This window comes from Podarcis pityusensis (assembly GCF_964106645.2).
Source record: "Podarcis pityusensis genome assembly, chromosome: 16".
Taxonomy (NCBI): Eukaryota; Metazoa; Chordata; class Lepidosauria; order Squamata; family Lacertidae; genus Podarcis; species Podarcis pityusensis.
This window is the reverse complement of record NC_138041.1, coordinates 15514122-15537172: the sequence shown is the minus strand read 5'-3', so window position 1 is coordinate 15537172 and position 23051 is coordinate 15514122. Positions and strand designations below refer to the sequence as shown.

Below are 23051 nucleotides of genomic sequence, written 5' to 3'. Positions count from 1 at the left end.
AAACCCAACAACATCAAAGCCATTTACAAAAGAGATAAGGCAATGAATTAGCAGTAAGAAAAATGAGCAATCATAATTTAATACATTTGAAGAGTTAAAACAACCATTTTATTTTTTTATATAGCCTTTATCCTCCCCCATGAATCTGGCCAATCCAAGTTGGTGGACATTGCTGCCTCCTGTGGGAGTGAGTTCCATAGTTGTAACTATGCAGTGCATGAAGAAGAACTGGGTTAGGAATCCGCCTTATGCCGTGTCAGGCCATTTGTGCATCTAGCCCAGTACTGTTGACACTGACTGGCAGCAGTTTTCCAGGATTTAAGGCAGGAGTCTTTCCCAGCCCTGCCTGAAGGTGCTGCAGGAGATTGAACTGTGGCCCTTTCCCTGAGTAGAGTTGCTTCTGCCCCTGGATGGTTTGGGTTGCCCTTTTCCAGCCCTACAACCCTCCCCCTCCTGCTAGCCTTCTCGTCTCTTGCAGGGAGATGATGCGCGACCCGACCCTCCGCTCCAAGCTCATCTCCGGCCCCAGCAACTTCAACCACCTGGTCCACGTCGGGCCGGGCGAGAAGCACCACCAGCTGCAGGACCTGCATGTGGTGAGTTGTGTGGCGGCGGACTCAGAAGACGCTTCCTTGCTGCAGGGTTGTCCGAGGAGAAAAGGGCAGCCTCTGATTTTAAGGGCATAAGGAGGGCCTGCTGGATCAGGCCTATGGCTCATCTAAAACCAGCATCCAGTTCTCATTGTGGCCAACCAGTGGGAAACTCGCAAACAGGATTCAAACACAACAGCAACTTTTCCCTCCTGTGGCTTCTATTGAGAAGCATCGCTGCCTCCAACTGTGGCAGCAGAGCAGCGCCTTTGTGGCTAGTAGCTGTCAATAGCCCTCCAAGAATTTGTCCCAGCCTCTTTTAAAGCCGTCCAAGTTGGTGGTCCTCCCTGCCTCCTGTGGGAGCAAATTCCAGTTTAACTCTGTTTCATGAAGAAGTCCTTTCTTTTCTCTTTCCCCGATTCTTCCAACATTCAGTTTCATGAGATGCCCATGAGTTTTAGCATTATGAGGGAGAAATATTTCTCCTCTATCTGCTTTCTCCATGCCAGGTGTAATTTTATAAACTGCGGGTGGTGCTGTGGGTTAAACCACAGAGCCTAGGGCTTGCTGATCAGAAGGTCGGCGGTTCGAATCCCCGCAACCAAAAGCACGTCAAAGTGCAAGTAGATAAATAGGTACCGCTCCTGCGGGAAGGTAAACGGCGTTTCCGTGTGCTGCTCTGGTTCGCCAGAAGCAGCTTAGTCATGCTGGCCACATGACCTGGAAGCTGTAGGCTGGCTCCCTTGGCCAATAAAGCGAGATGAGCGCCGCAACCCGAGTTGGTCACGACTGGACCTAATGGTCAAGGGTCCCTTTACCTTTACCATTCTTCAGTGCTGAAATCTGGTCCTTCTCTGTTGAAAACGCCAGGTCCCAGCATCCTTTGGTCCTCCGACCTGTTTGTGCTTATTCTCCCCACACCCTCCCTTCTCCCTCAAGTATGATCCTTTCACGGCCTTTGTTTCCAGGCCCAGGAAGAGAAGAGGCGAGAGGCTCAAGTCCGGATGCGCTGCAGCAGCCTCTCTGAGACCCGGCGCCCCTCGGCTGCGGGCGGCACTGGCAGGACCCCGGGAGCCGCTGGTCCTTCCTTCTCCTCCTCCTGTAAGAGGGGCCATGGCAAAGGGGAGGCGGGGACCTCATCCAGGGCCACAGGGGCTGGGCTCTGCTGTGGCCCAGTGGCACCCAAGCAAGTGGGTTTTTGGGGGGGTGCAGCTGCCGATTCCTCAGCTGAGCTGCCCACCCTCTTGTCCCCGCAGTAAAGCACAAGTCTGGCAGCTCCATGTCTGATGACTCCTCCGCTGCTGCTCCGAGCTTTGGCGTGGGCAGTGCCACGCTGGCAGAGGTAAGGCATCCCTGTGCAAAAGGGGCAGGAGGAAACTGGGGCCTGGATTCCTGTTCTGCCCTTTTGCATTCCCCTCTCCCGTCCCTATTCTGCAGCAATCCTTGCCTCTTTTCTCCCAAGAACCATAGAGCCCTGTTTAGGGAAGTTTTTAATATTTAACGCTGTGCTGTTTTTGACACTTGATTGGGAGCCGCCTAGAGCGGTTGGGGAAACTCAGCCAGATGGGTGGGGTATAAATAATTATTATTATTATATTAATTAATTATTATTATTATTATTATTTTATTATAGTTGGAAAGGACACAAAGGCTCATTTAGTTCACCCCGCTGCAGTGCAGGAATCGAATGTTCAGACAGCAGTGGGTGAAGGCCCTCCCTACACAGGCCCTTGCTAATAGGACGCCCACCCTATAAACACAGGGCTTTCGCACTCTGCTGTTTCACACCCACACCCCACCCACGTGCCTTCTCCTCTTCTAGCAGATCTTGGATAAAACGCAGAGCCTCCCTCCGTGCCCAGGAAGCACCAGTTCCACATGATGGGAGGCATCACTGCCCGGCTGCAGACCTGCCTTGGACGGCTCTGGCTCCCTTGACTATGGCCACAAAAATGTGCCTCCCTGTCTGGACTCGAAGGGCAAAGCACCGCCTGGCAGATGCCCAGAGGCAGCGGGAGACTGCCAGCCCTTGTGAAGCGGCCTGGATCGCAGCACTTCAGCCTTCGAAGGTGGACCGGGGCTGGAATGGGGGTCAGCCAACCTCCATGAGGATGCAGCAAGAACTTCTCCCACCCCACATCTCAGGGAACGCGGCCGGCCATGCCCAGCTGCCTCAGCACCTCTGCTCCTGCCCCCAACTGCCCCATCAGCTCTCTCTTCTCCACATGCACCTGAACCCCCCTCCCCCCCACTGCAAAAGCAGCAACAGGACCAGAACCGCCTCCCTCCAGCCTTGATGGAAACATTTTTAAAAGAGTCCCAAAGTTTACTTTTTACAAAATCTATGCTACTTTCAGCCATATTCTAAGTAAAGCCTGAGACCATCGTGCCAGCAGCAGGGTGGTGGTGGTGTTGGCAAGACAAACGGGTGCCCTTTGAGGGCCAACCTGCCGGATGTGCACCCTGGCAGGGAGCAGAGGGACCCTCTCAGGGAATGGCAAAATCTCAGCCAGAAAGAAAATGCATTAAAGAGTTAAAAAGACAGTGCCGCTGGCAGGTTTTCTCAGGGGTGGGGAGTCACTGGATAAAGGTTTGATGCCACGTTGCTCCTCCATCAGTCTGGTTGGCATGAAGCGTGTATGAACAAGCACAGAGGGGGGTGCCTTTTTCACCTTCACTGGAGCTGCTGTGGTGCGCTAATCAAATTAAAGCCGTGGTTCGGCTTGGCACAACATGCAAACCTCAGCTGGTGGTTTGTTTCACTCCCAACCATAAGCGGGAACCAAGGTATGTTCCTTGCTTGCAGCTCGTTGGTAGCAAGGCCAGCTCCACCACAACCAGCTCTGCAGGGACTCTGAAGTCAAACCAGGGCTCTCCTCTGATTAGCAGGGGGGCAATGGCAGAAGAACATGAGGAGCAGCAAAATGGGTGCTGTCTCTCCTCCGCTCCCCACTTGTTGATGCTTGCCGAATACTTGCAGAAGTATTGTGGCTTGGCTTAGCCTTTTAAGAGCTTGCTGGATGAGGCCAGTAGTCCATCTGGGCCAGCATCTTGTTCTCACCGTGGCCAACCAGATGCCCGTGGGAAACAAGATTCGAACAAAACAGCCCCCTCCCCTCCTGCTCTTCAGAAGTATTGCTGCCTCTGACTGTGAAGGCAGGGCAGAACAGGCTAGGAGCCATCAAAAGTCCTCTCCTGTCTAATCCTCTTTTTTAAGCCATCTAAGTTTGCCATCCCTGCCTCCCGTGGAGAGGCACAGTTCCAGAGTTTAACTATGCGCTGTGTGCAGGACCACTTTCTTTCGTCTGTCCTGAATCTTCCAGCTTCACTGGATGGGCACAATTTTCTAGCATTACGAGAGGGGCAGGGACATATTTATCTGTGCCATACATAATTTTATAAACTTCTATCGCAAAAGTCCCCAGTGCTGTAAACCTTTCTTCACAGGTGAGTCGCTCCATCCCCTTGGATCATCCCCCTTATGGGTGCACCAGGTGTGTGTGTGTGTGTGTGTATCCCTTACTATTTCTGTATCCTGGGGAGCAGAAAGGCACACTCTGCCTGTGTCCCCTCCAGCCATTGTTTAGATTCCAACTCCCCTGAACCCTGATGACTGGCTGAGCTGGCTGGGGAAGAGGGGAGTTGCATGCCCCATCACTGGAGGAGCCCAGGCACCCCACGCCTACCTTTAAGCTGCAAAGGCAGAGATGATAAGAGTCTGCTGGATCAGGCCAGCATCCTGTTTCCCACCAGATACCTGTGGGAAACCCACAAGAAGGATTTAAGCAAAAGAGCCCTCCTGTTTTTCCAGCAACAGGTATTCAGAAGCAGCACAGTGGTACCTTAGGTTACAGACGCTTCAGGTTACAGACTCTGCTAACCCAGAAATAGTACCTCGGGTTAAGAACTTTGCTTCAGGATGAGAACAGAAATTGTGCTCTGGCGGCGCAGCAGCAGCAGGAGGCCCCATTAGCTAAAGTGGTGTTTCAGGTTAAGAACGGTTTCAGGTTAAGAACGGACCTCCGGAACGAATTAAGTTCTTAACCCGAGGTAGCACTGTAGTGCGACATTCAGTACAGCCATCATGGCTAATAGCAGATGCAGGCAGGCCTCTGCTGTCCCGCAGGTGCAGCTTCACCCTGCCGGCATAGGTGGCATGGCTGGCATGGAAGGCTTTTTTACATTATCGGTAAAGAGTTAATTTATTTGTCGGCTTCTGCATAAACCAATGAAACAGGCAAGAATCACATTTCACACACATACAAACATACATCCCGTGCTGGAACACCAGCCGCTGTACAGAATAGCTACTCTATGGACACAGAAGGAGAGAGAGAGAGACTGTCTCCCCCCCACTGGGTAACTTCTCCCTGCCCCCCCTGGGGGGGCATTTGGAATTCAAGGCGTCTCCGTCACTGGAGGGGGAAGACTCAGTGAACTGGAAACGCTTCTTGGCAAGCGATGATGGAGGTAGCAAACTCCCCCCCCCCCAAAAAAAAACCCCACCAGGCTCTGCATCTTCTCCCTCTCCCCCTGCCCAGAAAAAAAACAACCTAGGGGAAGGAAGAGATTTGGAGACATGCCAGAAACAGCCCTTCTTCTGCCCTCCCCCACCGGCAGCCTGCTACCCCCCTAATAAAAAAGTAAAAGGGATGGGGTGTGTCAGTCCAGCTTCCTGGCCCCCAGCTTCATGGGTCCCTTGGCCGCCTTCCGCTCTGCTCGCCGGGCCTCCATCTCTTGCTTCCGCTCCTCTCGCTTTTTCCGTGCTAGTTCAGCCTTGCTGGGTCCTGAAAAAGCACAAAGAGAGCCCCCCCTGAGTCTGGGTCACAGGCTGGCCTCTCCATAAGCCCCAGGGAAGCTACAAGGGAAGGGGGGCAGGAAGGGGTGACTTGCCTTGCTCTGACTCCAGCGCCTCCCAGTTGTCTTGGAGGTCCCAGTCGCCCAGCGCCTCCACGTTCCTCTAGACAGAGGAGAAAGAGTCAAGGAGAATAGAGAGATAAGAGACCCTGGAAGGGGCAGCTCCTTCCCCACCCGTTAAGATATTTAGACAGTTACCAGCCAGACTAAAGCCCCATCTGCACAATACCTTTGAAGCAGTCTCTTACCGCTCAGAATTCTAGGAGTTGCAGTTTGTTAAAGGTGATGAAGGTTGTCAGGATGCCTGCTATGCACCTCACAGAACTACAATTCCCAGAATTCCCTGGGATGAGGGGCTGATTACTAAACCACTCTGGGAATTGTAGCTCTTTTAAGGGGAGTACTGTAACTACTCTCAGCGTCTTTAACAATCGACAGCAGTGGCCCCCCAGGGTCTCTGGCAGGAATCTTTTCCCCGGACCCTACCTGATGGTATTGGGGACTGGGCAAGAGGTTTTCTGCGTGCTGCTGCATGTCCTCTAAGCCCTGAGCTACAGCCCTTCCCCAAAAGAGAGGAAGATCATAGAACTGTAACCTTGAAGGGACCCCAAGGGCCTCTAGCCCACCACCCTGCAATGTGGGAATTGCAGCTAAAGAATCCTTGACCGCTGGCTGCCCAACCTCTGCTTAAATGCCTCTGGTGTCCAGAGGTGCCTGCCACCTAGTCTGACCGTGAAGGATGCATGTTTTGAACTTTTCTAAATAGATTAAATGTTGCAACCCACTCCGGGACCTTGAGGTGATGGGCAGCTTTCTAGGGAACCCAATTTCCTTCTGCGCACAAAGCACTATCCCCGTGCCTGAGTGAAGTCCCTTCCCCAAAAGTTGCGACTCAGAGCCTGGACTAGTCAAAGCAAGCTCTTGAGACAGGAGGCTGGCCGGGTCTCCTCGCACCTGCCTGTCCGCTGCTGGCTTCTCCGCAAGAGAGGAAAACGGGTCCGGCTTGTCTGCGCTGCCAAGGCTCTCCCAGTTGTAATCGCTGGCCAGTTTGGTCCCATCTGGCGGGGCTGTGGTAGACCTCTGGCCCAGGCCAGGGGTCAAGTCCCCCTCGCAGGCGCCGCCCCAACCCCCATCTGCAGTGGGGCGCTGTGTCTTCTTTTGGCTCCAGGAAGGCTCCAGGTCCCAGGCAGAGGCGCTCCAGTCAGTCTCTGCCTTCCCGGCGGTGGAAGTGGTCTGGGAATAAGGCGACAAGGACAAACCCCTGCTGTTAAAATGGAATAGGAGTTTTTCTTTAAAACGGGGAGGTTTCTAGTCCACATGACCGCCGAGACAGGAATGGTGTTTCCATGGCAAGCTTAGAAGCCAGAAAGCACCCAAACCCAGAGATTTGGGAGTGGGGTATACCACACCCCAGGGTTGTCCTCTTCCCACACCAAATATCTCCTCCTATGCAATGGCCCAAAGGCCATGCCTGCTGGGCTCCAGCTGCCCCCTCCAACCTATGGAAAGCAGAAAGGGCCCCACTGCAGATGTACCACCCTCCCTCCAGACTTCTTGGCTGCCCAGGTTGGTTCCCGTCATGGAATCATAGAATTGTGGAGCAGGAAGGGACCCTAAGGGTCATCTAGTCCAACCCCTGGCAATGCAGGAATCACAGCTGGGCTGGCTTGCCTCTTTGGAGAAGAAAATAAAAGGGAGGTGCCCTCAACTGAGCCCCGGAGCCCATGCAAGGCTGAAGAGCCCAGCAGCACTGTTGCCATGGCAAATGAGCTCTGCAGAGACAGGTAGGAATATTCGCCCATGCCACCACCTGATAGCCCTGCACGGGGACAGGCGAGCAAGCCCCACATCGCTCTGGTGTGTGTGCCAACTGCCCCCCGCCTGCCTCCACTTTCTCTCCCTCTTACCTCCAGACTGCCCCAATCCTCATCATCCCATCGGTCTGCTGCACTCTCCTCCTCCTCCGTCACCTCCTCCTCCAGGTCCCAATGGCTGGATGATGCCGGGGCTGCCCCTTCTGGGGCAGAGGGTTGGCCCGCTCCTTAAAAAAAGAAGTAGCCAAGCATCTGTATCTGGCTAGCGGAAGAAGGCACTGGGCTAGCAGAATTGCTGTGGCAAATAAAGACCCACAGAACGGGCCTCGTTTGTTAGTTTGCATTTCTACCCCACCTTTTTCTCCAAAGGGCTCTAGGTGGCGAACAGGGTTCTCCCCTCTTCCTCATTTAATATCCACAACAGCCCTGTGAGGTAGGCCTCACAGGAGCTAAGGTCACCTAGTGAGCTTCATGATGTCTGGGTGGGGATTTGATCCCTGGTCTGTCTCTAGTCCCAGTCCTCATTTAATTCCCTCAACAACAACCCCATGAGGTAGGCTAGGCTGAGAGGCAGCCACTTTTCCGAGGTCACACCCAGTGAGTGGGGATTTGAACTCTGGTCTCTCCTAAGTCCTAGTCCAAGACTCTAACCACTACAGCCCTACAGCCTTTGCTGCCCCGAGACAAGACACCTTCTGTGCCAATACCCCCATTAACTTTCCCTGCCTCCACTGACCTGATTTGGGGGGCTCTGGTGTGCTGGCAGGGGCCCCCTCAGGCGCCTGCTCGGCCACTGGCAGCCCTCCGGCGTTGGTCCGGATCAGTTTCGACGTGAGAGACGAGACCCCCGTCACGGCCCAGCCAGCCCAACTGGCAGCTGCACTCGCCCCTGGGCCAGCCGAGGCAGCCTGGACGTCCTTCTCTGCAGGGAGGGCGCAAAATGGTCAATTCAGTGCTGTCTGCTTCGACGTGAGGGGAGGGCCAAATGCTGCTCCTCCTCCTCCCCACACACTTGTCCCCATTCCACCCACCCCGCCATCACGGAGGGCGGCTCACCAAGCTCAGAGAGCTGAGACGGGTCTTCAGAAACGGTTTCCAGTTTGGTAATGAAGCTCCGCATCGCCTTGAAGGCCTGAGAGAGAAAGAGGGGTCACCTGTAAAACACTCACCTGGATGCGAAGACGTCAGGCTCAAGTGCACCGTGCAACACACAGCAAATGCTAACAGCATAAGGACATTGGAGCCTGCCGGATGAGGCCAGGCTATAACGTTATAAGAACGGTATTAGATATATTGTTCTAAAACATCACAGGGCATACTGGCAAATTAAAAACATTCCTTATCTTTACAAAGCAGTTTCCCTATTGCTGGTTCCTGGTTGCTTTGCAGCGCCCTCTGGTGCCCCATTTTAATAATGCATTATTAACATTACAGGGGTACCTTGGTTCTCGAACGGCTTAGTTGATTAACAAATCGGCTCCCGAACGCCACAAACCCGGAAGTAAGTGTTCCGGTTTGTGAATGTTTTTCAGAAGCCGAACGTCTGACACAGCTTTTGCTTGAGTGCAGGAAGCTCCTGAAGCCAACTGGAAGCCACACCTTGGTTTTCAAACCGTTTTGGGAGTCGAATGGACTTCTGGAACGGATTAAGTTCGAGAACCAAGGTTCCACTGTACAAGAATGTGTTCATTACATTACGAAAATCATTCCTTAACCCTTCCTTCACGTTATGAACCATGAGTGTAGATCCACCCCTTTTCTGACAGTGGCCGACCAGGTGCCCATGGAAAACCAGCCAAGAGGACCTGAGCCCCATAAGGAAAGCTTGCAGGATCAGGCCAATGGGCCACCTACTCCAAGCAGCCTGTTCTTGCAGTAGAGAAAAGCCTTCATAGCTGGTAGCTACTGGCAGACTTCTCCTCCATGAAGCCCATTCATAAATTCATAATATAAGCAACTGAGTAATTCTACGGTCAGATTAAAATAGCATTTTAACCATAATGCACAAAATATTATTATTAAGCACAATATAAAGTATATGCAAATCTGCTTCACTATAAAATAAAACATATCCCTGAATTGCAGGCAGGAGTCTTGAACCAGGCAAGCAAAAATCATACAGAATTCCCATCTAGCCCAACCTCCTGCAATGCAAAGTCGCTGGTGGACAAATTCTGGAGGTGCTGGGAGGAGGGGGGAGAGTTGTGCATGGAAAGTCATAGTTTGGTGGCAAATTGTGGTGGTGGGCAGAGACATCTGGGAAAGCAAAATTAGTGGGGTGGATTTTTAGGGCTACAGAAAAGACTGTGGACCTCAAAGGGAGGCCCAAGGATACCCAGTGCCTCCCCCAAAAGGGGTTTCACTCAGCACCCCTCCTCCCTGGTCCCGCAGCTCACCTGGTCCCGGACAGTCTTCTCTGGGTCCACCGTCAGCGTACAGAGGACGGGCAAGATTTTGAAGGCACAGTCTTTCATAGAGTAGAAGTTGTGGGTGGCTGCAAAGCCCAGGACCCCAGCAGCGCGAGAGGGGGCAAAGGGGTCCTTGGTGGCCCGGCTGAAGGCTGAGATCAGGACGCTCTGCCTTGTCTGCAATTAAAAGGGTCATAGAATCACAGAACTGTAGTCGGAAGGGACCACAGGGGTCATCTAGTCCAACCCTCTGCAACGCAGGAATCACAACCCGTCCATCTTCTTCCATCTCCCCTGGAAGACACCAGGGTTCAAATCCCCACTTGGCCATGAAGCTCACTGGGTGACCTTTGGGGCCAGTCACTGCCTCCCAGCCTAACCTACCTCACAGGGTGATTGTTTTGGGGGATTAAATGAGAACTGGGACCTGGGAGACCATGGTTCAAATCCCAACTCGGCCATGAGGCTTACTGAGTGACGTTGGGCCAGTCCCTGCCTCCCAGCCTAACCTACCTTGCAGGGTTGTCGTTTGGGGGATTACCGTATTTTTCGCTCTATAAGACGCACCAGACCATAAGACACACCTAGTTTTTGGAGGAGGAAAACAAGAAAAAAAATATTCTGAATCCCAGAAGCCAGAACAGCAAGAGGGATCGCTGCTTTCGCTGCGCAGCGATCCCTCTTGCTGTTCTGGCTTCTAGATTAGCCGCGCAAAGCCTCTTCAGGGCAGGAGGAACATTCCTCCCGCTGCCCTGAGGAGGTTTCGTGTGGCTATCCCAGAAGCCAGAAGAGCAAGAGGGATCACTGTGCAGCGAAAGCAACAATCCCTCTTGCTGTTCTGGCTTCTGGGATAGCTGCGCAGCCAGCATTCGCTCCATAAGATGCACACAGATTTCCCCTTACTTTTTAGGAGGGGAAAAATGTATATTATAGAGCAAAAAATACGATAAATGGTGGGGAACCAAGTGCGCCACCTTGGGAGGAAAGGTGGGCTATAAATGCAATAAATGAATACAGTGGTACCTCAGGTTACATACGCTTCAGGTTACATACACTTTAGGTTACACACTCCGCTAACCCAGAAATAGTGCTTCAGGTTACACACTCCGCTAACCCAGAAATAGTGCTTCAGGTTAAGAACTTTGCTTCAGGATAAGAACAGAAATCGGGCTCTGGCGGCGCGGCAGCGGCAGGAGGCCCCATTAGCTAAAGTGGTGCTTCAGGTTAAGCACAGTTTCAGGTTAAGAACAGACCTCTGGAACAAATTAAGTACTTAACCTGAGGTATCACTGTAATGAAATAGGCATCTCTCCCCACGCCTGCTGCTCCAGAAAGCCCTCCCACACCCACGAGGCATCTCCACTCACGCTTGCGCTGAGGTAGGGCCCGATCTTGCCGAGGCACACGGTGGTGTTGCAACGGATGGGGCCCTGTTCGTCCCGGGCCTGTAGGCGGGCAAAGTGCTTCATGAGCTCCACGTTGAGGTTGTTCTCGTTCAGCTTGGGAGCCAGCAGCAGCATAGACTGCCAGCGGGGAGAGAGGAAAGGGAGAGGTCAAGGGTCAGCCATGTCCTGGCTCGTAGCCATCAATGGCCCTCTCTTCCAAGAGAGGTACGTCTGATCCTCTTTTAATGCCCTCTAAGTCGGGGGCCATCATTGTCTCCTGCGGAAGCGGGTTAAACTAAAGAGCCTCTCGCATCCTGGCTCTCAACATCCCACGGCCCCTCACCTTCACTGTCTGCTCACGAATGGCCGGGTTGGTGTCCAGGAAGCCGTGGACCACGTGGGGGAAGATCTGGGTGTTGACCGTGGGTTCGTTCAGATACTGGATGAAGTGCTCCATCTGGCAGATTAGAGGGGCACATGCAGAGAGAGTGGGGGGAAGCACAGTCAGCAAAGGACTTGCTGGGTGAAAGAGGCCTGCTTCTCAGGACCCAGACCACCACCCACAATGCCCTTCCTCACATGCTTTCAAACCCAGGTCGTCCCTGCTGAAGATTCAGATCCAGGACTCGGAACTCATAAGGAAGGGGGAAAGGGATCCTAACATGGGGCATTTTGGGGGGGGGGGGGGGTTAATTAAAGATTTTTTTGGTTTACAAAAGTATGTGCAGTGTCTCTCTCTTTTTTTATTCAAGTAACATTTTTTACAGATCAGTTTCATTTGTTGAGACATTAGGAAGAAAATGGGGAAAGAGGTGGAGGGGGGAAAGGTGAGTGGGGGTGGGGTCGGGTGGCGATGTTTCTGGTGGGGTCAGGTGGCAATGTGTGAGGGGGGGTGTTTTGGATCAGGTTAGCCATATTGATTTGTATGTTGTTGGTGGATTTTTGTCAGTGTCTTGCTGGGCTGTGTATGTGATAAAGGGGAGCCATACTGGGGTGAAGGTGTCTTCTTCTATTTGTCCCTGTGTCAGTTTCAGTTTATTGGTTAATTTTTCTAGTAAGGCTGTTTCCCATACTATTTGGTACCGTTGGTCCATGCTTACTCCTGACAGGTCTCTCCAGTGTCTGGTTATGATGTTTCTGGCTAACATGGGGCATTTTATCATACTGAGAGCTGGGAAGCAGAGTGCCCTCCATCGGCTCTGCTGTGACAGGCCAGCCCCATTAGGTCTCTACTCCCCTCCCTTGTCACCAGAGGAAACCATTCCACTAGACAGCCTCAGTGGGAGAGGTGGGAAGAAGCCTCACTTCATCAGCTTTGCTGGGAACCATCTCCTGCCCCTGAAATGGGCCAACTGGTCATTATGGGAATAACCATTCAGAAATTGGTGCCTGAGTTTTGATTCTTATTTTCCTCTGCTCTCCATGTCATAGTTTTTAAAGATTGTAAGCCTGTGGGTAGGGACTGTCTTGTTTCGATTGTTTGTGAGCTGCTGTAGGAGCCTTTTTGGCTGAAGAGCAGGGTATAAAAATGCCCTAAATAAATATTATGTAATGCATTGGTCAACATTCCGGTGGGAGACTGAGGAAGACTAGTCTAATCCAACCCTCTACTCCATGATTCAGCCATCCTGCGCTATCCTGGCCCCCTCCAGATGTTGCTGGACTACAACTCCCATCAGTGTCTGGCTGAGGATGATGGGAGTTGTAGTCCAACCACATCTGGAGGACGCCAGGATGGTGAATGCTGTCTTAGCCTGCAATGCTATACACCAGGAGTTCCCAATTAGCTAATTACTGAGGATCCATTATTTTTCAAAAGCCAAGCCATGGACCCCCTACTTTTGAAATTTTTGATACTATGGTAGTTACCTCTGCAAAGCAATATTTTGAACAAAATGTGCGGTAGCCTCTAATAAGCAAAGGGTTTTAGTTATACTAAAAAGCAACAGACCATAAATTACCATGCAAAAATGACAAAAAATTAGTTGGGGGAGAGGCGAGGGATGGGGCTGCAAAGCCCCCGAGTGAGTTCTGAGGACCCTCAGGGGTCCCCAGACCCCTAACTGGGAACCACTGTTATACACACTTACCTGGGAAAACATCCCACTGAACTCAGCAGGACTTTCATTCAGGTAGACCTGGCTAGGAGTGCATCGTTACACTCTGAGCTCAGGAGTCTGGGTGATAACAAGCTCATATGCTTTTTTCTAATGGGATTAACACCCCTCCTAAGCTGGGTGCAACACCTCCCCCCACCCCCACCCCCATGGCAGTCTGTTGTGCACCCCCCACCCCTTGTACCTGTTGCAACAGCCGGATCCTCATTGCCCGGTCTGGAGAGGAGAACATCTTCACAATGACGGGAATGATTTTTTGCTGGTATTCCTGGGCGTTCAAGAATTTCCCCACCTGCAGTGACAAAACAAAAAAAAACAAAAATCCATATACTATTAGGTAACATGGACACCTAAAACAAACATGTATTGTTCTGTGCCTCAGTTCTAACTGGTAGATCAGTTGGGGTTGGACTAGATGCCCTTTGGTGGCCCCTTCCAACCCCATAAATCTAGGATTCTATGATCAGTCAGCTAAGGCTGCAATTCCATACTCATTCCGGAATAAGCCCCACCAAACTCAATGGGACTTACTTGTGGGTTTGTGTTACAGCAATTAGCACCCCCGGTGCTCAAAAGGCAGACCTGATGTGGCTGTTAATTATGAAAATGCAATTTATAGCCCTGTTATTATTATGAGTGTTATAATTCATATTTGTTATAATTCATATTTGTTATAATTACCTGCTACAACATTAAACTGGAAGTGATGGGAGTTGTAGTCTGAAACTCAGGTGAGCAGAGGCCTAGCAGGTGCTCTGCTACTGAGCCACACTCCCTTCTCCCTTCCTTGCCTCCTCAGATGCTACAGCTATTCCCTGTTTCACTGAGGGAGTCTGTGTTAAGACAGAGCACCCTGGTGGGGCAAAAGGGACGCTTCCTCTGGGCTCACACAGAGTGCGCCTGTCCCCGGTCCAGGGGGCCGCTCACCTTGAAGAGTGGAATGAGGATGACAGCCCCAGCGCTGCCAAACTCAAACGCCGTCAGCAGTTGTGGGAGGACCTTGTGGCGGCAGAAATCCTCAGGGAAGGAGTCCAGGTTCGCGCTGAGCTCCTGGAAGAACTTCTGCCGCTCCGCGGGCTCCTTAATCTGGGGAGAGGATAAAAGAAGTCACCGGCTCACAGCCACGACCTGGCTGAGGCCTGGGCGTCCCCTTGTTTGCATGAGACTAATGGGGCTGTTGCTCCCCCTCTGGAAACAGGAGGCCAGCTCAGCTCTTTTGGCAGCGCTGACTGGCAGCAGTTACCCAGGGCAGGTCAAGGCTTTGCAAGCTGCTGTCCTCGGATTCCTGTTTCTAACCGCGCTCCACCACTGAGCTGTGGCTCAGTCGTAACAGAAGATCAAAGGACACCCGCACTTTGCCCCTGCAGGGCAAAAAGCCAGGATTCGCCCTCCCACTCACCTGGATCTCCTCCAGGAAGAGGTTGGTCTCCACAAAGCTGTTGTCCATGAAGCCCCCCGGCCCCTGGCAGTTCTGCAGGAACTTGGCCGGGTTGGGCCGCAGCTTGGGGTTGGCACCCACCAGCTCGCAATAATGGGGGACCAAAGACTTGGGGATCTGGAAGACAAGGGGGGAGAGGCAGCAAGGGAGAAGAGTCATGACGTCCTTGAAAGGCAAGAGACGCAGGAGTTGGGAGAGAGGGGGGCAGTCCAGGCCTTCTGCACACTCCCCCCTTGCAACCTTCCTACTATGGTCCTACAGCCAGTTAGGAAGATAAGGCCTGTCAAATGTGGCCGCTCACAGCCTTAGGAACTCCCTTGCTAGAGAAGCCAGACTGGCTCCCTAATTGTTGCCCCGTTAGAATTCTTGTCCTAACAGGCTGGCTGATTTTAAAGGAAAGGGCTGGTGTTGTGATGTTTTTATTGCAATTATCTTAGATAGATAGATAGATAGATAGATAGATAGATAGATAGATAGATAGATGATAGATGATAGATGATAGATAGATAGATAGATAGATGATAGATAGATACAGATAAATAGATGATAGATAGATAGATCGATAGATCGATAGATATAGATGAGATTAGATAGATGATAGATAAATAGATAAATAGATAAATAGATAAATAGATAAATAGATAAATAGATAAATAGATAAATAGATAAATAAATAGATAAATAGATAGATAGATATAGATATATAGATGATAGTTTAGATAGATAGACAGACAGATAGATAGATGATAGATAGATAGATGACAGAGATAGATAGATAGATAGATGATAGATAGATATAGATTTAATTTTATCAATGCTTAATTGCTTAATTGCTTTTTAATGATTGGTGTTTTTTTTCTAGCAACATCGGGAGAGCCACGGGTCCCCCATTGCTCCTCTAAAGCCTAAGGTCTTCAGGAGCCTGAGATTGTTCCACCAGCTCCAGCAGCCCTCCAGTGGCACGTGACTCCACCCTGCTAACCTACAAGGCTGCTGTTTTTTCCAGGACAGAGAGGTACACACACCTTGCCAAGAGACCGGAGGGAAGATGGCCGAGGCAGGGGGCCATTGAAGACCTCCCAGATGAGGCAGCCAAGGCGCCACATGTCGGCTGACCTGTCACAACACAGAAAGGGGTGGTTAAGCGTGTTTGATTAAAGCCTCCCCCCCCCAAAAAAACCCACAGCTCTGACTGACATATAGGTACACGAGCACCCATGCACCTCTGCCTTATTTTGGCCACTGCTAATCCCTTTCCAAGTAGCCCACCCCACTTTGCCATCTGAAAACAGAAATTCTGTATTTTTTTAAAGTCTTGACTGATGCCCATAACTTATTGACAGTCTAAGGAGAAACAAATATTCCTAACTTGCCCTGATTCCAGTGAGGCAGCTGCCTTGATATGCTATGGCAAGCTCAGGAGAGTCCTGAGGAACCTGAGAGCCAGAGTGGTTAGAGTATCTGGCTAGGACCTGGAAGAGACCGGGGTTCAAATCCCCCACTTTGTACTAAAAGCTCACTGAGTGTGACTTTGGGCCAGTCACAACCTCACAGGGTTGTCGTGGGGATTAGAGGAGGAGCAGGAGAACCAAATACGCCACCCAGAGCTCCTTGGAGAAAAATTTGGAATAGAAATCCAATAAAATAATATTTATTCAGCTTCCATCTTGACTTGCTTGCTCAAAACTTGCAGGGTGTTTTGGCTCCAGGGGCTTACAGGCAGTCCATATTTTGCGGGAGGGAACTCAAGCACATACCAAAACTTTAGGTTTGCACAGTTAAGGTCTTGACTGAGCCACAGCCCTGACTGAAAGCTGTCTTCTTAAGAGGCAGGGATCTGGAGAACACCCCTTGTTTTCATTTTTTTATTTCATGCATATCCTGCTCAAGCTTCTCGGGGTCACCCAGAGGCTCATGGCATGAGGGGACTGATAAATTTAACAAGCAACTTTAACAAGGCACTTCCTTTCTTCCCTCATTTTATTCTCACAACAAGCCTGCCAGGGAGATCAGGCCAAGAGACAGCGAGTGCTACAAGGTCACCCGGAGAGATTCAGGGCTGAGCAGTGGGATTTGAACCTGGATCTCCCCAGTCCAACTTTCTAACCACCACACCTTACCGGCAGAGGTGAACGGAAACCTCACTGCTTGCATTTTAGAGGCTGGACCAAACTAGAAGGGGGTTGGCTGCTTTTTAAAAGAAAGGGTGCGGGGGGAAGCCAAGCAAGCTCACCATTTTTCTCCAACGCTCTTGCTGCTGTCTGCTAACTCAGGAGGGTCGTACTTCTCCAGCTCGGGGACCCCTTTCCTCGGCACGGCAGCATCCCCCTGAGCTGAGTACATGTAGTCCAAACCGCCCAGCTTCCACTCGCCAGCACGGTCCACAAAGATGGCCGCCGGGCAGACGTGGTTGTGGATGAGGTGGCAGTCGTTGACCAAGAAGCTGAGGGCTTTCTAGGAAGGCCATCGGCCCCAAGAAGGAAGCAGGTGGTTAGCAGGACAGAGATCTCCACCCTGCTCCCCATCAACTCTCCCACAAAGCCTCGTTTGTTTTATTATACTCTTCAAAAGCATCAGCCTTCACCAATCCGGTGGCCTCCATGAGAACCACCAATCCGGTGGCCTCCATGAGAACGTAAGGAGAGCCTGACGGATCAGGCCAAGAGGCCAGCATCCTGTTCTCAGAGTGCCTGTGGAGAACCTGCAAGCAGGATTCGACCACAAGAGCTCTCTCCCCTCCTGCGATTTTCCGCAATTGGTATTTAGAAGCGCTGCTGCCTCTGATCGTGGAGGACACAGCCCTCATGGCTCACAGCCATTGATAGTCATCCCCTCCATGATTTTGTCCAATCTTCCTTTTCAAGCCCCTCAAGCCGGTGGCCATTCCTGCCTCCTGTGGAAGTGAGTTCCATAGTGCTGTGGGAAGAAGGACTTTCTCTTATCCATCCCAAATCCTCCAACATCCAGTTTCATGGGATGCCCACATGGCCTAGAGTGGCCATCACAGCTTCTGGAGGAAGTGAATTCCAGATGTTTTTGGACTACCCCTCCCATCAACCCCAGTCTGCATGGGTGATGGTAAGGGGCATGGGAGTTGTAGTCCAGCAACATGGGGAGGGCCACAGTCCCGCTCCACTCAAAGCAGCAGGTGTTTTCCCCGTCTGCAGGGTCCTGGGCCCAGGGGCAGCAAGCAGTCCTCTCCCAAGACACCCCACACATCTCACCACAATCTGATGGAGGCCCCACGAGATCTCCAGCTCGCTCAGCTCTCGCTCTTCGCCTCTGGACTCCAGGTAGGCCGGAAGCGGCATCACTGGCTCCGTCACCACATGCAAGCATTTTTCCGTCTGCCAAAACAAAGACACGTCACCATGTTAGGAGTAACGTCTACTTTAAAAACCCAGAAAGCTGCCTCATTGCACATCCGACTCTGGTTGCTCCAGCTCAATACAATCCACAAGCAGCAGCTTCTCACAGGACCACTGAACCACAGCCCCCTCCCTTTCACGCTCCTCACTAGGACCCTCACTTTCTTTTGCCAGAACTGAGTCACAGAATCACAACACTGTAGAGTTGGAAGGGAACCCCCAAGGTTCATCTAGTCCAATACCCTGAAACGCAGGAATCCCAGCTAAAGAATCCCAGGCAAGGTGGCCACACAACCTCCAATGAAGGAGAGTCCGCCACCTTCTGAGGTTCCACCATCTAAGAGGGAAAGAAACCCAGTGGCTGGAGTCAATATGTGTTTTCCCCCCATAGGGCATCTCCTAATTCTTTCTCCAGCTTTTAAAAGAAATCTACAAACAGCCTGGGCTTCCTTTATTTCTGCTTTTTATACCTACAAAGGAGCCTCTGTGTGTTTTGCATAAAGATGCAGACAGATCTGGGGCTATAAATAATAAAATTATTGTTGTTGCTGTTATTGTTATATTACAATTTTTATTTTATTTGTGATTTTTAGTTAAAAACATTTCAAGAGTTTTACAGTCATTTTAACATTTCAAAACTTACTTACTTACTTCTCTTTCTGTGGTTCCTTACATTTCTATTTATCATTTCCTGCCTATTCTAAATTAACTTAACTTATTCTTTTATCCATCTACTTTAACTATTTACTCTAATGAAACTGCAGGCTGTTACAATAATCCTGCCAACGTCCTTATCTGTTTACAATGTATTTGTACATATTCTATAAACCATTTCCATTCTTTTATAAATAAATAAAAAGTTTGTTCTCTTGATGTCTTATTTTCCCCGGTAAGTTTTGCCATTTCTGCATAGCACATGAGGTTTTGTATCCAATCTTCTTTGATTCTATTCTATTCTATTGCCCGAAACCTCCACAGCACATTCCTACCTCCTCAGCCACATTCCATCTTAACTAGGGCAGCTAAATGCAAACTCTGTAGCTCCAACCTCAGTTTCCCACCTCCTCCACAAACTGATGGACTACGACTCCCATCAGCCCCGGCAAGAAAGCTGGGAAGGTTTGAATTGAGGGCCCAGTGTCATCTGCAGGGCTCTCACAGGCTCCCAAACCCCGAACCAGCCCGATGAAGAGTTCTGGAGGACCTGAAACCTTGGAGGTCGGGTCTGCCGCCTCCTCAGCAGACCTACCCCACGTAACCTTGACAGCAGCCTCTTGGAGAATAGGAGGTGCTGCTGGTCTGCTCCCAGCCTTGTTCCCCACATGTTCGTTCCCCCCTTGTTCCTGATGGAGACCTTCCCTGATCAGTCACTCCTTCCCTGGCTGACGGGATGCCGTTTTGGGCCTCACCGCAGGTGCCAAAATGTCTTAGGCCTGCCTTGCACTCCACAAACAAAAAAAACCCCTTTAGCAAATCCCCTCAATATACTACCTCTAACCCGTCAATGTAGGACAGGATATTGGGGTGCCGTAGGGTTTTGAGGTGTTTGAAGGCCGCCTTGGCGATCTGAGTCTGTTCTTCGTTGCCGGGTTTCACATCGTACACAAACAGAGACACTGGTTCCCCCGTGGCCTGTCGGAAAGAAAGAAAGAAAGAAAAGGACGTTGAGCTCTCTTTGCAGCTGCTGAGGAGCAAGGAGACCTTTTGCTTTTTGAAGTGGAACAGGGGTTCCCACCACCTCCCAGGCTTCAAAGCCAGGGTGCAAAGTACCAAAGCTTGACCCTATGATTGTAAGCACCCAAGGCACTAAGCCCCCAAAGTGGCCTCCTGAGAGCAGAACCGTAGAATTTCAGAGTTGGAAGAGACCCAAACGATCAATGGGTCCATGCAGGAATCATAGCTAAATACAGTAAATATTGCGATACAGGAACTTGCCCCGCGTTCTTCAATAGAAAAAACACAAATTAAATAGCCATTTCACAACACCCAAAGTCACTTGCCTGAGGCAGACACCTCACACTCTAAGACTGGACCTGGGGCAGCAGGATCGGACCAGCAATGGTGACGGCAGCTCCCTCTGGGGTGGAGCAGCTCCCAAGATGGCGGAGGAGGAGAACAATTCCCTGAATGCGGGGAGGGCGCAGACTGCCTTGGACTGGGTCAAAACATCTAGCCCAGTCTTCCCCATCAGCAGCTCCCTGACATTCCTAACTGGAGGCTGAACCTATGACCCTTCTGCGTGCCATAGCACCTTAAAGGTAAAGGGACCCCTAACCATTAGGTCCATTGTGACCGACTCTGGGGTTGCGGCGCTCATCTCGCTTTATTGGCCGAGGGAGCCGGCGTACAGCTTCCGGATCACGTGGGCAGCATGACTAAGCCGCTTCTGGCGAACCAGAGCAGTGCACGGAAACACAGTTTACCTTCCCGCCGGAGTGGTACCTATTTATCTACTTGCACTTTGACATGCTTTCGAACTGCTAGGTTGGCAGGAGCTGGGACCGAGCAACAGGAGCTCACCCCGTCATGGAGATTCATTCGGCAAGTCCTAGGCTCTGTGGTTTAACTCACAGCGCCACCCGCGTCCTTAGGGTGCTGCTATATCTTAGCTTGACAACAACCCTGTGAGGTAGGTTGAGCTGAAGTAAACAGACAGAGACTGGCTTGGAGTGAAATTCTTGGCCTCCTATGCACTGTGGCCCTCCCCACAGAAGACCTCCGCGTGGGGCTGAAGAGATCACTTTTCCAGCTCACAAAAAGTGGGAGAAGGGTGCTTCTCCCAGCTCCTTCCTCCATTTCAGCAGCACAGATGCGGCCTCCCGTCTTTTTAAGGGCACCCCAACATTGCATCTCCCACCCTGCACGCACTGGAGAACTGGGGAAGACTTGCCACCCCCACCCTCAATCCAGATGAGGCTCTGCCCGGGGCAATGGGTTCGGCAACTCCAATGAAGTGGGGAGGGGAGAAAACCCTTTCCCATCTCTCTCTCTCTCCCGGTTGGACTTCAGCCTGCGCCCCCTCCTCCCCGCGCGTGCGCACAGAGAAAGGCGAGCGGACAGACCTTCCTCCTGCCGCGGTGCAGCAGCCAGGATCCCCCCGGCAAGGGCAGCGGCGGCGCCTCCGGAGGCGAGACGACCTCGAAGGGGAAGTCCCGGATCGGGTCCCGGGAGAAGAACCACATGGCGGCTCCCCGGCTGGAGGTCGGGGACGGGGACCCCGGTGGGCAGCGGCGGCAGCAGCAGCGGAGGCGGCTCCGCGGACGTCACCAGCCCCGCCAGCTAGGCAGGCGCTGTTTTCCTCGGCCGGCCGGGAGGCTGGCTTAGCCCCGGATCCTCTTCGCAGCCCCGGAAGTGCTTGGAGAGAGGGCGCGCCCGAGCATGCACAGAGCGCCGGCGGCGGAGGAGAGGGCCTCCGAGACGCGAGGGCTTCTCGTGGCGCTGCACTCACACGTGCAAGGATGGGGAGAGGGAGGCGCACCCCTGGCCAAAAAGCGGCGGCCCGTACTGCGGCGGGAAAGGGGAACGCGCTGCATTCACACGAGACGCGCCAACACCGAGATCTTTGACGCGCTTACCCGAGGGCCCTGGAAGCATAGAACTTTAGAGTCGGAAGGGACTCCCAAGAGTCATCTAGTCCACCCACTGCAACCTCCCATTGAATTCATTGGGAATTGCTACCCATATACAGTACCCAATTCATTGGGGTATATATTTTTTTTTGTGGGGGAGAGAATCCGCTCGATTGGGGAGGGGGGCATTTCCTATCAACCCCAAATCCCTGTTTCAAACACTGACTGCTGCCCGTCCACCCACTCCAACTTTGGAAGCGCGCTCCACACATGCTCAGAAGCAGCGTAACCCGGAGTGATAGCTTCATGTATCCAACACGTTTCACTTCCCATGACTCTCGGCTCAGATGTTTCCCCTGCGGGTGGAGAAAGAAAGAGAAGGGGCTCCCAAGACCCCTGACATCTCCTCTCCCCACTCCTCGGATGCAGTAAGATGCCCTCCAGTTTTCCATATCCACAAAACAACTGGGTTGGTAGTTGAAACTGACTTCAGTGTTGCCCAAGGGGGAGTGTCATCTCTGTACCTCGGGACCACTGGTTAGTTATGGGGGTGCAGGACAGGTCACGTGGCACCCACAACTCTGCCCTTCCAACAGCAGCAGATAGCTAAAGAAGTGGAGAAGGTCAGGATAAACGGGGTGTAGGAGCTGCTGCTGCTACCTGAGGCAGCCCTCTCACTTTGTCTAAGGATATGGGCAGGGTATAAATAATAAATTATTATTGTTGTTGTTGTTATTATTATTAGCCAGAATATCAGCTGCTGAAGGGGGAAGAAAGCAAGAAGTTCAAGACTTCCCAAGTCTCTTTCTTGCTTTGAGGAGATGTGAGCAGCCCAATGCAAAGGGTAGAACACAGAAAGAGCCCCATCTAGTCCAGCATCTGCTTCTTATTATTTCAGCTATTTTGTTATTAATGGTTTCTCTATTTTCCTTATTACAGGAATTAGACAGTGATGGGTGAAAAAAATAAAATAAAATGATAATACAAATTTATAAACAAGCCAGACCATACTTTAAGCTGAAGGCACTTCCATGGGCTTCGTTATTCTTATAAACAATAAAACCATGCCAAATACTGTAGAATGAAGCATTTCCAATAACGCAGTTTGTCACACTATATAGTACCAACAAAATGCATTATTGTGCTTGTCCTGAATCTACTGCTCATCAGTTTTATCAGGTGACCCCTGAATTTATAAGGAATTCTTTATCCATGCCTTCCCCCCCAATCATGTTATAAACATTACTGTTGGGTTATGTTTTAAACTGGAAAGTTATATATATTTGCATTTATTGTATTTGAATTGCTATAATATTCTCAAGTGAAGCTGTGACATCATGATAGGTCAGCAGGTCAGCAGACACCTGGCCAGCCTAAAATGCATTTTGTCGTTGTTTAGTTGTGTCCGTCTCTTCGTGACCCCCTGGACCAGAGCACGCCAGGCCCTCCTGTCTTCCACTGCCTCCCGCAGTTTGGTCAAACTCATGCTGGTAGCTTCGAGAACA

At 51.3% G+C, this 23051-nt stretch overlaps 2 protein-coding genes across 4 annotated transcripts in view; one reads left to right on the top strand and one right to left on the bottom strand.

Annotated features, from left to right (window-relative positions):
* The window catches only part of CDC42BPG (CDC42 binding protein kinase gamma), a 52886-nt gene extending 49556 nt beyond the window's left edge, over positions 1-3330 (top strand). For 2 of the 3 annotated variants that reach the window (XM_080985916.1, XM_080985914.1), the window contains exons 34-37: positions 479-596; positions 1559-1691; positions 1847-1932; positions 2413-3330. In XM_080985916.1, the coding sequence (XP_080842042.1) occupies positions 479-596; positions 1559-1691; positions 1847-1932; positions 2413-2472 (397 nt within the window). In that variant the 3' untranslated portion in view covers positions 2473-3330. The remainder of the gene's footprint in view (positions 1-478; positions 597-1558; positions 1692-1846; positions 1933-2412) is intronic. The other variant, XM_080985915.1, reaches the window with a different exon arrangement.
* Positions 3331-4764: 1434 nt separating this feature from the next.
* Positions 4765-21855, bottom strand: SCYL1 (SCY1 like pseudokinase 1). Its single transcript, XM_080985918.1, has 17 exons — positions 21040-21855; positions 19469-19609; positions 17834-17956; positions 16843-17063; positions 15635-15725; positions 14571-14726; positions 14099-14257; positions 13356-13463; positions 11398-11511; positions 11037-11192; positions 9658-9846; positions 8318-8393; positions 7998-8183; positions 7355-7488; positions 6402-6680; positions 5484-5550; positions 4765-5377 (listed from the first exon to the last, which is right to left on the bottom strand). Exons 1-17 carry the CDS (start codon positions 21157-21159, stop codon positions 5253-5255), a joined length of 2445 nt encoding a protein of 814 aa, XP_080842044.1. The 5' UTR covers positions 21160-21855; the 3' UTR covers positions 4765-5252.
* Positions 21856-23051: the final 1196 nt, after the last annotated feature.

Coding starts and splice junctions, on each gene's coding strand:
- SCYL1 (XM_080985918.1), bottom strand. CDS start 21,159: ATGTGGTTCTTCTCCCGGGACCCGATCCGGGACTTCCCCTTCGAGGTC. Junction 8,184..8,317: donor GTCTCAGCTCTCTGAGCTTG/GTGAGCCGCCCT, acceptor CCCTCCCTGCAG/AGAAGGACGTCCAGGCTGCC. Junction 7,489..7,997: donor ACCAGAGCCCCCCAAATCAG/GTCAGTGGAGGC, acceptor TCTTTTTTTAAG/GAGCGGGCCAACCCTCTGCC.